At 36.2% G+C, this 12,351-nt stretch overlaps 2 protein-coding genes across 2 annotated transcripts; both read right to left on the bottom strand.

Moving 5' to 3' along the window:
- Window positions 1-914: 914 nt before the first annotated feature.
- On the bottom strand, window positions 915-2,453 carry LOC114761638 (F-box/kelch-repeat protein At5g43190-like). The gene is given in 4 exon segments (XM_028951051.1): window positions 915-1,169; window positions 1,249-1,857; window positions 1,860-1,957; window positions 1,960-2,453. Coding segments are annotated over 4 exon segments (1,182 nt in total). The 5' UTR covers window positions 2,180-2,453.
- An 865-nt stretch (window positions 2,454-3,318) lies between these two features.
- On the bottom strand, window positions 3,319-10,142 carry LOC114761693 (activating signal cointegrator 1 complex subunit 2). The gene is made up of 9 exons (XM_028951117.1): window positions 9,640-10,142; window positions 8,904-9,063; window positions 8,739-8,800; window positions 7,958-8,052; window positions 7,173-7,286; window positions 6,568-6,633; window positions 5,955-6,052; window positions 5,253-5,671; window positions 3,319-4,965 (listed from the first exon to the last, which is right to left on the bottom strand). Exons 1-9 carry the CDS (start codon window positions 10,052-10,054, stop codon window positions 3,776-3,778), a joined length of 2,619 nt encoding a protein of 872 aa, XP_028806950.1. The 5' UTR covers window positions 10,055-10,142; the 3' UTR covers window positions 3,319-3,775.
- Window positions 10,143-12,351: the final 2,209 nt, after the last annotated feature.

Here is a 12,351-nt window from a genome sequence, read left to right as displayed (position 1 = left end):
TAAAATGAAACCACTAATATGCTGACCAGCTGATTATTATCTGAAATTTCCAAATTTCCTCTTCGGATTATCAACTACGTGGGCACTTTTATGTGCTGCCTCCTAAATAATAAATAAAACGGCAGTATCTTTTTTCATAGGCTAAATCATAGTATGCTAAACAAGTTATCAATTTTTTGGCCCAGTAATTCAGAGAGAGTGATAGAAAAGATAGCCGGAGCTATGGGGCGTCTCCTGGGCACAATCCATTGGTAAATTTCAATTCTTTTAAATATATGCGAGACTAGATAAGCAAATAATACTATTTTAGAAGAGATAAGATTTGACTAAATAATAGCCGGTAATATATTTTTTTGTTTTCTTTTAGTTGGATTTTTCTAATCTTTTGCACAAGAACAATACTCATTTTACTCTGTCAATAAGTTGAGAGGTCATTCGTGATCATGACGTTAGAGGTTGGAATTCGCTGCTACGCGTTCTGAAAGTCTTTTGTTTGTCGATAACTATAAAGACAATCCAGTTCTTCCACGGGAAAAAAAAATAAAGCTCGATAAAAAATAGACGGCAAACAAACGCGCCGATAACAACAACTGGGAAGCACAATTTTGTCACAAAATGCTAACTTGCTCATTTGAGTATACGCCAAATGCTATCGTGAGCCATAATGTTTACCAACACAAATCGTTGCAGCCAAAAGATGTCAATATTTCTGTTGAGTTTGTTGATCCGTTGGAGCAAATTAGATTACACGGGCAAAAACTTTGATCCTTGCGTGTTGATGCGTAATAAGAGCACACATTTGATTTGGATATTTCACGATCAAGATATTTTTAAAATTAAAAAATGTAAAAATATTTGGGAAAAAAAAAAAACAAAAGTTGTCACATCCCTTGAAAATGTACAGTGAATCACGCTTAAATCTTTACACAAGGTCCACAAACAAAACTAGATCCAAAACTCAAGAAGATTTCAGAAAAGCGCGCGCGCACACATCCGAAGTATAAAGAAAGAATGTACAAGGGAAGATGAAGAGAAACGGGGTCAGACAAGAGCATATAGCTTGGGAACGAAAGAGAACCACTTAAAACCACAGCTCCATTTATCGGGCAAAGAGGGGCACCTGGGAAGCCAATGCCAAGTCCTCCTTGAAACTTTGTAGTATAAGATCTCTGGCCATGTATAGCAGCAAATGCAGATCATTCCATGATGCCAAAAGCAATAAATGTGTTCGTAATTGTGATAACATACCGACACAAATTTTCTGCACATCAACTCCGGCAACGTCTCCATTTCCACCCAATTCCCCAGTTCACTCATTTCCCATATCTTTATGCTCCTTGAGATTCCATTGCTTCCTACGCCACCAACAAGATATAACATCTTCTCTCCGTCACTGACCATTCGAACAAATGACAGTCGGCTCGGCAGTGAACTGTTGGGCCTCTGCCATTTTCCGCTCCCAAAATCAAAGCGAACCACTGAAAATGGTTCCGGAGTCGTGAAGTACAAGCCGCCATTGTAGAAAACACCTTGCTGGTGATAGTTGTCGCTCAGAATCAAATCAGAACAATCAAACCGTTCCCAACAAAGTGCACCTGAGTCGTAAACGAAGGCACTGTTTGAGGCTGACTCAGAAGAGAGCACGAATATCTTGTACCCGATCGGAGTAGAGACGAGAGTAAGATGCTCCAAACGATAAGAGTAGGTTGGGAGATCGATCTTTCTGGAGGATTTGGCCAAGAGGTTGCAAACAAGCAAGGAAGATGAATTGAAGTCGGACAAACAAAAGAGGCCACCGGAGGAAGAGACCAGAACAGAGTGAGCAGAGATGTGAAATAAATCGGAGAAAGAGAGAGAGAGACGTCGCGCCAGGAGCCAAGCACAGAGTCGTAGAGAGGGAATTGACAGTGGAATTGGGGATGAGACAACAAGAAAAACGACGAGAAAGGTTGAGAGAAGAAGATGAAGAGTGCTTGGTGATGAAGGAGGGAGAATAAATGAGAGACCTGAAGGCCTTGCAAGTGGATCTCAGATTCAAGAAGGTTTTGAGTGGGAGGAAAGAGAGGATGTGCTCGAGGAGTTCGGGCGGCAACCTGCTCCAGATTTTCTGATCCATTGAAGAAGACATGGCAGGGGACCTGGAGACGGCGACGACGGTGTGGTTGCCGGAGTTCTTCATCGGAAATCAGAAAATGGGCTTGTGTTGATGGTTGTGCCGGGAAAGCAAATAAGCAGGTTGCGAAATTTGACAGCGAGCCTGCGAGCTGCCTGCGGCCGTGGGTAGATACTAAAATACAGCATAGACAATGGATTGCTGCTTGAGGCCGCAGGACGCAACCTATTAAAGAAAAACAAGTAACCATTGACTTTCAGGGTTAGCTAGAAACTCCCTTTCATGCTTGTCTTACTTTTCCCGTCTTTCATTTTTTATTGTTATTTGGCAAAAATTTCACTTTCGTCTCATGTACGAGGATACATAAATATAAATATAAGGCTTAATTAACTATTAACTAATTTATACATATTTTAAAACTTAATTTAATTATTTATTATCATGATATAAAAATTGTGTCCATTTTAATAAAATACTCATTTAAATAGGGATATTAAATGTAGAAGACAGCGTGAGAAAAATTGCCAAGGATAATATAAGAAAAAAAATATTAAATAAGGGGAAATAAATGGATCAAGATCTTGTATTTATGCTCTCATTTTTATTTTAAAATTTAATCAGAAGGGCATTTTAGTTCAGTAACGTCATTATTAATTGTAGCCCAGGATCTTCGTCCTTCTACGAGATTTCGAAAATCGGAAGTTTGCAATTGTCATTGATACTCCGACAGGATCTGCAGCATTGAACAAAGTATTTTTTCCACTGAAAAAGTGATTTTTTTTATCACCTGCTAGGGCTAGGCTGCTACTAATTATTACCACTTAACTTATTTTTACATTTAAGATTTATTGATTTTAACTTGATTATATATAAAATTTGATACCTAAGTTATCTCCTTTGCCCTATTGCCTCCCCTCATTACAAGGATTTTATTGCTTTGTTTACGCATTAAAAAATCATTAAGTATATAGTTAAATTATCAAAATAACTTTATTTGTACGCATTACGATGCTTCTTGAAGTTTTAATTAAGATGCACACAATATCTATTTGTACATATCATGGTAGCTTTAGTTACGTGCATCCAATTTTCCTGCAGTAAGGACCACTTTCTAATTGAAATTAAAATTGAGACAGTCAATGAGGAGATTAAAGATGTTACGTGCATGCAAAAAGGGGGGGGGGTGGTAATTGTGACGGTAACAAAAATAACTATAAAACAAAAACCCATTTAAAACGTCAACTATACACTGTAAAATTTTTTGCATCATACAAATTGATGCTATCCAAAAAAGAAGGAAAAAGAAAACACTCGATATTATTTATCTTACCTAACAAAGAAATTTAGTATCCCTAGCTTTGTTGATTGCTCATTTAACGTGCATTATATTGTGACGCTTCACAATATTACGCGGGATCGCTCTTATCCTTTGACTTAAAATTTCCCCCTTTTGAGCAGCAACTAAAAGAGCAGAGTACGCAAATACCAGAAAAGCCACGACTTTTAACCGCAGGCGAAGGGTTGACTCTCGCTGATGTGTTACGCACCTTATCTATCCATTTGGGGAGGAAATGCCAGTAAACGAGTTGAACAGTCCCCCAGGCAGAATTGGGCATAGAACATTTGGAGTGGAAGAGGGGTATACGAGAGTCGCATATGCTTCTAGTAACCACGCAACCCAGAGAAGTGCTTCTTCATGGCTCGGTCCTTTCTGTAATTGTTGTTCCTTCCTCCTCCTCCTCCTCCCCCCCTCCTTCCTCTGCCTCTGTGATTCGAGATATCACCTTTTCCTTCACTCTCCGAGGCATCAGATTGTTTGTCCTGCTGCACATGTGAAGCCCTTGACCTGCCCCCTTCCTTCCTTCCCCTACCACCAGAATTGCCCAAATTCTCTCTCTCTTCGGTTTCAGGACCTGGGGACTGGTCGTTGCCATTGTTGTAGAAATCTGTCAGCTTCTTTACGGCACCAAGAGGATGGTTGCCACCGCGTCCAAGACCATATATTAATTCTTCTTGAGATTGATTAACTAGTGAAGCCTCATGTGAATTTGCGACTGCTATAGCACCTGCCACTTTGTAGCTGTAATTCTTGCCATCTTTGACATAGTATTGGGGCTTTTTCCTGGAGCCCCATTTTGAACTAGGGGCATTTTGTGCAGCCTCTCCAGTTTCAGTTGGCCAAGATTTCCCTGATTTTGCAGTGTTTTCCAATACCTCATTTTCTTCTACGCTAGTGTCTGCTACACTAAAACCCAAATCATCAAAAGAGTCATCATATTCGTCTTCATATTCATATTGTGAGACCAGGGCAGCGGTTCTTAATTTGTGTTTTTCATCGCTAGTATCCAGAATGTTGGCATCGGACAAGTCATCTTCGGATTTCTTCACATATTTTCCAAGTGATTCGGAGGATGAAAACAATGGTCCGTCTGTCTCTTGCTTCCCACAAAAAGCTGCTGCAGTATTGGAGGGCATTGACATAGAGTCTATTAGTTTACCTTTTCCTTTGTCATTTCTGTTCACAGTAGCAGTCTGAGCTGGTTGTACCACATCAAGCGATCTGTCCAAGCATTGCAGATCTTCATGAAGGGTTCCCTCCAAAATCCTCTGAATGACCTCTTCCGGATTACGATCATAGACTTCAAGACATGCGCCTAAAAACCCTTTACCATAATCAGGAAATAGGTCCCTTATTTGACTGATTTTGGACTCAATTATAGCAGCATCTTCATCAGCCTGTAATGGTTTGCTCTCCACAGGGCCTCTTGCAGACTGTGGATCCTTATAAATCTCTTTTGAATTCATAATCCCAGATATATACTGAAACTGTTCATCATCAACAAATATCCAACCTGAATAAAAGCAACTCAATTAGAAAACAATATGTGCAGGGATGCCATCAACTATGACTGTTACAAAATCAAGCTAATAATTGCTAATGAGATAAACTTCATTGAAAGATCAAAGTGATCAAATTCCATCCCATAAATACGTGGGCAGAGAAGTTTTAAGCCACTTGAAGACTTTTCAGCAAAAAGCTCCGACCAAAAACCATTCTATGCCCAACACAAACTCATGAAAGTAAAGCCATACTAAAATCTTCTGCAAGTAAAACCTGTGCTTACGCAGGATCACTTACCATTATCCCGCAAGCTTTCAACCATTTTCAAAATATTGTAACTCTTTTGAATATGTTGAATAAATGTCTCCTTCTGCTGGTTTTCCTGTAATTGCAGTGAAACTGCATTGATCTCTCTAAATGTTTGAACCAGAATATCTGCTCTAATAACCGGGTCCTCCACAGTGGCAGGAAACATTTTTGTAGAAGCTGGAAGAGGGCAACTATCTCTGAACACCTCATCACTAAGATAGCAAAAGCGCAATAATTGCCAACCAAAGTTCACCAATCTCATCCGTAACATCTTCAAACTTAAAACAATGTTTGACATTCTTCCATCTTGTTCGTCAGCAATAACAGTATGGAAGCCCCTTAGCAACGATGGAAGTAAGGAATCATGCAATCTAGCAAGAAAGCTTAGCAGCTCCTCATTGCCAGAACTATAAGAATGCAAATAAACAGAAATCAAAACTTACAAATAAAAATTTTGATGTTATCAAAACCAATTATAGAGGGCAAGTAATATATGAAAGAGACATCCCTTAGAAAATTTGAACATGATGGCCACAAACAGCATACGTAATTACATAACAAATATACCCTCAAACCAGCACCAATCTCAAATGATAATAATTTCACCGTAATTAATATCATTCTTACAACGAAAAATTGTGGCATTCAGTCTTAAAGTAAAATTCCAACAATTTCAGCCATAGAAAATACCTTATTTCAACTGGGCATGAAAAAAATACAGCCGCCAGCTTGTAAGCACTAACAAAAGCATCCATTGATACAACCGCATCATTTATAAAGTCGACCACCTATAAAAACAAATTACATTGATCTTATGTTCAGGAAAGCCAAACAACTTGATTGACAAGTACTTTGCATCTGAAACTGAATACATTCTCTTCCTTGGACACTAATATAGAAACTAGAGAAGGAATTATACAAGTTTCCCAAAAGCCAGTTGACACAGCAAAATTCCACTTCTAACTTTCTTTCAGGTTAGAATGGGGAAACGGATAGCGGATAAGGATTGCATATTATCTCTAAGGAATCTGAGAGGGAGGCCATTGTGTTATATATGAGAGATAGTGAATATACTAGCAATCTACTCATCAGCAGCAATGTATACAAGTTTTCTGGAACTATGACATTAATTCATGGCAATAGTTAAGGCTTGTAAACTGTATCATCTATGTTTGGTGCAGTGTAGTATTCCCTAGCCACAGTCCTACTTTACTTGGGTTTGCTCCATTGCCACTACATCCAATTTAAATTTAAAATATTCACAGAAACAAAAAGATAGCTTCCATAAGATATAAAATCTCACCTCCAGCAGATCAGCTTGAAGCTGAGCAGCACTGCGATCATCCAGTTTTCCAGAAGAAAATAAGACCTGCGTATAATCCCAGAAAATAAAAATTACTTCTATTAATGTAACTAATGTTCACATTAACTTGCTATTGTGAGTTAAGTCAATTGTAAGTAACTTTCTAAAAGGGTACTTATGAATTCACTTGAAGTAATTTGAATAGGTCAAACTCATAGATGGTGAAAAGAAAGAGCACCGGGGGCATGGCCATACTGATAAAATATGCAAATAAGCTCAATTAAGGATCATTTATTTAATTCAAAATTAAACAAATCATATTCTAAAAACCAAGATTAAACTCAGCATACTTGTTTTGTGCATTCATGAATCGATTGTTCATTACTTGTGAAATTATGAATAATATGAATAGGACTTATGGATAATTGCCCCAAGCAGTTTAACACCATAATTTAATTTATATTTATAGATTAACTAGCAGTATAAGACTCCTAACGTAAACAAACTAATGACAGCTTAGAAAGAGGAAAAAGACTCAATACTGAAAAGAAAATGATAAATGATAGGCATAACATGCTTTCGCATTGTCAATTTATAACAAGTACCTCCAATGATGAACTGCATCTCTCATGCATCGTGTGCGCAATTCCAAGAAAATGTGTAATTACAGCTGTCAGATTATCACAGATCCAAGGTTGAGCATTCAGAGCATTTCTGACCTGGAAGTTGTGATGACATAAGAGAGGTGAAGAGAGAAAGTAACCACAGAAGCTTTTGCCAACAAACATTTTAATTCAAAAGCTTAAGCTATTACTAAGAGCAGATTTATGAATAGTTTTTCATATAATCTCCAACATAAATTCACACTTTTAGGCATCAAACGTGAGCAAAGCAGAAACCGTCCTATGCTGTGCCTTGAGTTTTATTTAAAGACTACATTTAAATACAATTAACTCTTTATATCTTTATTATCAAGTATTCATCTCAAAACAAAGAGGGCATCACTCTCCAATAATAAAGTGTCATGTGTATGATTTAATTAGAAACCATAAAGTTGTTTGCAAAAAACCATACACTTGTCATATTATTATTCGAAAATCATGCACTTAAGATGTTATGATTAAACAAATTATGAACTGCATAAAAACTTTTATTGTATTTAATTAAGAACAACAGGGGACCCCAAGGATTGAGCTCCTGCCCACTTCTTTATTTAGGTTTTGTATTATCTCATAAACCACACTAAACACACACACACACACACACACAAAACTTCATATAGTACTTCTTGGAGGTAGTTCTGAAGTTATATATTGAAATTTATGGAACCTAAAGCACATCAAGGTTGTTCTTCATACATATAAAACCATTATTATTAAAAAATTCTTACGAGCAATCTTGTCAACTCTTCATTTTCATGACTATAAATGGCACATATATCTAACAGCTTTGGCAAGTCAAGCAACTTTTTCTCCTGCAAAAGAACTGCAGGCAGAATCAGTAAACAGCAGTGAATCAGAGACCATACAAATATTAAGTTACCGCCCACCAGTAACCTGATTGTGGAAATAATTCTTTCATACATAGGCTATTGTGTTTTAAAAATTACATTAACTACTAGTCAAACAACACAATGATGCACATTTTGACGATCAATTACCACCAGTGGGTGTGACTGACATTTCTGATTCAATGCACGTGCCAGTCACTTCTGTTACAACCATTAAACTTATAGAGTATGAGCAGAGTTAATATCAATTAAATCTTCCATGCCACATAGGAATTTATTCTCGGCAAAAAGAAGCTCGCATTATTGAGCAATATTTATTTTGGAACAAGTTAAGAAATTATTAAAAGAAAACAGAAGGGGTTCAATGTTCAACTAGGGCGTAATATTATCCCAGAAACGTCAGGAAAGAAGAGGACAAACCCAAGAGGACCAAAACTGCAAAAGAGTTCCCTACTCTATCTGCATATCAAAATTAGAAACTCCCTATAAATAACCATTTGTAGAGCACCAACCTGAAGCCATAAGACAATCCGATCTTGTAACCAGGTTACTAAAAAATATGCTATAACAAGATATGTTGCAACAAATAAATCAAGGCTCATGATTTCTTGCTAAAACACATCCTGTTTTCAATGAGGGAAAAAGATAAGAGACAACTCACCTCCATGGTCTCTCACATTGAGGCTATGAGCAACCTGATCACCTGGATCTTTATTAGAAGAACTACAAAACATACATAAATGACAATAAGAGCAGTCGAAACGTGCAGTTGGCAAGAATCCAAAAAAGATAACCAGAATAACAATCAAGCTTCAGAAAAACTTACATGCGATACAATACCATAAAAACACGCCGGCTTAAATCAAGCTCTCCAACAATAATCCCAGCAACTATCCCTTTGGCCCCACGATATGGGAAATCATACCATCTGCTTCTAAATTTTAGAAAGCTGTCCAGAAATTCATGCAAGGAGGTATCAGTAGCCACTGCAAATGTTACATAAATAACATAGGAATCAGGAATTGAAAGATAAAATATGAACTCAAGAAGCACTCTAACTATGGAACATTAATGAGGGACTGCTGTTTCCCAAGATATTTTGCTATTCACGAAATTACAAATCGATTAAATAACTATGCCGATTATCCAAACATTAAGTGATGTTGATTTCATCGAAATAAAAGTTCCATCACCTATTATAAAGGACAAGCAATAAACCTGAGCCTATTTAGGTGGACAAAATTGACAATTTTGGAAGATCATACATAAGAGCTATTCTACAAGTAGTCAAGTTGAAGTTCCCGCCCACGCCTAGCAGGCTCGCACAGCAGCAAAGCTGAATGAGGATTATGTGTTTCTCTCACCCACCAAACCAAAAAAGTTTAAATTTCAATATATTCACTTTTCAATGCAGTTAAATTTCTCGAACGATCTGTTTCGAGGCCCAAAATTAAAAAATCTCGAATGATGTATGCTGTCATTGTAAAGAATAGCTTGGCAACCCTGGGCGTGTCCAAAATCAACAAAATACATCAATGAAAGCAATAATCATGGGTAAGTACCTTCCTTCCAAAATTCCTTCGGTTTCAACTTAAGCAAACGAGACAGCTCTCTATTTAAAAGATCAACAACTCGCTGAGATTCCACGGGATCCAATCCTCCTTCCTCAGCGCCAAGCCCAGCAGCCACTGCCTCGTCTTGTGGCAAGTAGTTTACAAAATTACCAACCTGGGCTCTATTTGACACCCACTGTCCATTGTCTCCCATTTGAACCCTGCCCATCGATGCTGAAACGGAACTGCTGCTCTCAACACGGCCATCCGATTGTTTCGATGAATTTGACTGTCTGAGGGAGGTTGAGAGAGTTGGTTTTGACCCGCTAGGGCTTGTATTCGAATTTCTGGGCACAAATTTTTTCTGGGCTTTGACGAAACCCTTGTTACCCTCTTGCCTCCCCGGACCATATCGATTCGACATTGTACGAACAACGATAGTCTGCGACAAATGAAGCGCAACAATTCCACACCCGAGCAAAGAATGCTGATGACTCGGTGGGTTAGAGCAAGCACTTCTTCTTCCCGGTTCTTTTTTTTTTTTGGTCCAGAAGAGCAAGTATTTCTTCTTATTCTTTATTCTTGTATAGAACACATATACATGAAATCTATCTATTTATAAAGACAATTTTGCCACTTCAATTTTAAAAGATTCCATGATAATAAGATAATTGTGAGATAATAAAAATAATGTGGAATAGTAGAGATAATGATATATATATATAACACCAAACACCAAGTGAAGATATACACACACACACATATGGATGCTATCATTACAATTTTTTCTCAAACAATTTTATAAAATTGTTTTTACAAAACATGTTGAGAATTAAAAAACAGACAAGATTCACATCTTATTTTTGGAGTGCACTGAACCCCTAAACAAAATATTTTAATTTAATAGTATAATTTTACTCATAATATATTAAATTTGATGTAATCTCATCCATTTTTCATTTTTTTATGTTATCGTAATTTGGTTACTTTGTATAAAATTATTCAATAATTAATAAAAGGAATTAAAATTATTAGTTTTAACTGTTAAAATGATTAAAATAAAAATCATGATTTTAATAAATAAAAAATAAGATTGCACTAAATTTAAAAAATATAGATAAAATTGTATCACTAGAGTGTGAGGTGCACTAGATAAGTGAGAAATAAGATTTAAATGCTGCTTTACTCAATGAAATAGTAAAAAAAAAAAAACTGTTCGAATAATTATTTTAAAATTTTTTATTTTTTGTTTTGTTTTTAAAAAAATTATTTTAAAATAAGAAAACAAGCTCTAAGATGATCTGTGGTCTACTATAGTCTCCGGGTCGTTTTTGGGCTATGAAACGAACGCCCAATTATGATTATATTGGGCCTCGAGTTGGCCATGTCATTGGAGACCTCCTCTGCATATACTTTAGCTTCTATTCAGTCCTGACTTTGACTTTCCCCTCAAGTTACAAAAAGGATGGATGATTTTTTTGGGCCTCAGGGATAGTTGATGCTGGCCACTGAGTTTGTCACCAAAAAGCAAAAAGAAATTCTTAGCTTCCTTTATTTTTCATTTTGGGTTACCCACCTACACTGCACATGACTCCAGTTTCAAAGAAGAGGAGTTTGAATGCGCACCGATAAAACAAGACAGACATTACTACTTTCCAATCTAAATGGAGAAACTAGTTTGAGGAATTTATTTTATTTATTAATATAAAATCTTAATTAATTTTATTTTTTGAATTTATAATATTTCTTTTAAATTATCCCATATTAAAAGGATTTTTATTAGCAGATAGTTTTCAATACAAGTGATTATATATATTTTTGTAAATAACTAGTTTAATTATTTTTTAAAATTTTTGTAAATAAGTTATTTAACCCTTACATTTAATTAGGAGCCAAGAGATATATATAGAGAGAGTTGTCTCTACGAATCGCGATTGGAAAGGAGAAGTTAGAATATTAAACGCAATGGGTGGAGGTCGTTGCCTTATTGTATGCTTCAATAAATATATTTGCAAATGATATCTCAATGAAAAATCCTCAAATCATTATTTTTTGTTGAGCCTAAGATATCTATCATAGAAGTAGCACCTGATATTTTTGTATTGCAGACTTTCTGAATGAATTTTAGTGCTAGTTAAGAGACCTTCCTCATACAGCCTCAAACAATTGACGAGTATTGACGAGAGTATGCGATTTATTTGTCCAGTCGCGCTACGAAGATACAACGCCATCACTTCATGCATAGAATAAATTTAAGGCCATCTTTGTAGCTTACATTGTTGGAACTAAAAGCTACATATAATCAACTAAAAGTAACCGTTTTTTTAATGTGCTTAAGGATCGGTAAAGGGTCTTAATTAATTAATTAATGATTTTTGCCAATTCACCCTTTTAGGTGATATTTTATCAAGAAACAATGACCTTGATTCTATTTCGATTTAACAAATTTTTAATCTTGGTTTGATAAATATAATAAATCACTCCTCTGAATTGTTTTCATTTATGTGTTTGTCCACTTGCAGCTTCCTTGGCAAATCACCGTCGCTCTCAAGGATTTTAATCAAGTTCACAGATCACGTCTTTAACTCATATTGGACTTATATGGAATGACTTATAAGTAACTTTTCAAACGTAATTTATAGAATATAAGGTAAATATGTGAAAAGAGTTTTGTATCGATTTGTATGAAAGTGCTTGTAATTAAGCACTTTTGCAACGTTG

This window comes from Neltuma alba, unplaced genomic scaffold (assembly GCF_004799145.2).
Source record: "Neltuma alba isolate B1F8T4 unplaced genomic scaffold, ASM479914v2 tig00011128_pilon, whole genome shotgun sequence".
Classification (NCBI taxonomy): domain Eukaryota; kingdom Viridiplantae; phylum Streptophyta; class Magnoliopsida; order Fabales; family Fabaceae; genus Neltuma; species Neltuma alba.
The sequence above is the reverse complement of the archived record's forward strand: the minus strand, read 5'-3'. Positions and strand labels throughout refer to the sequence as shown.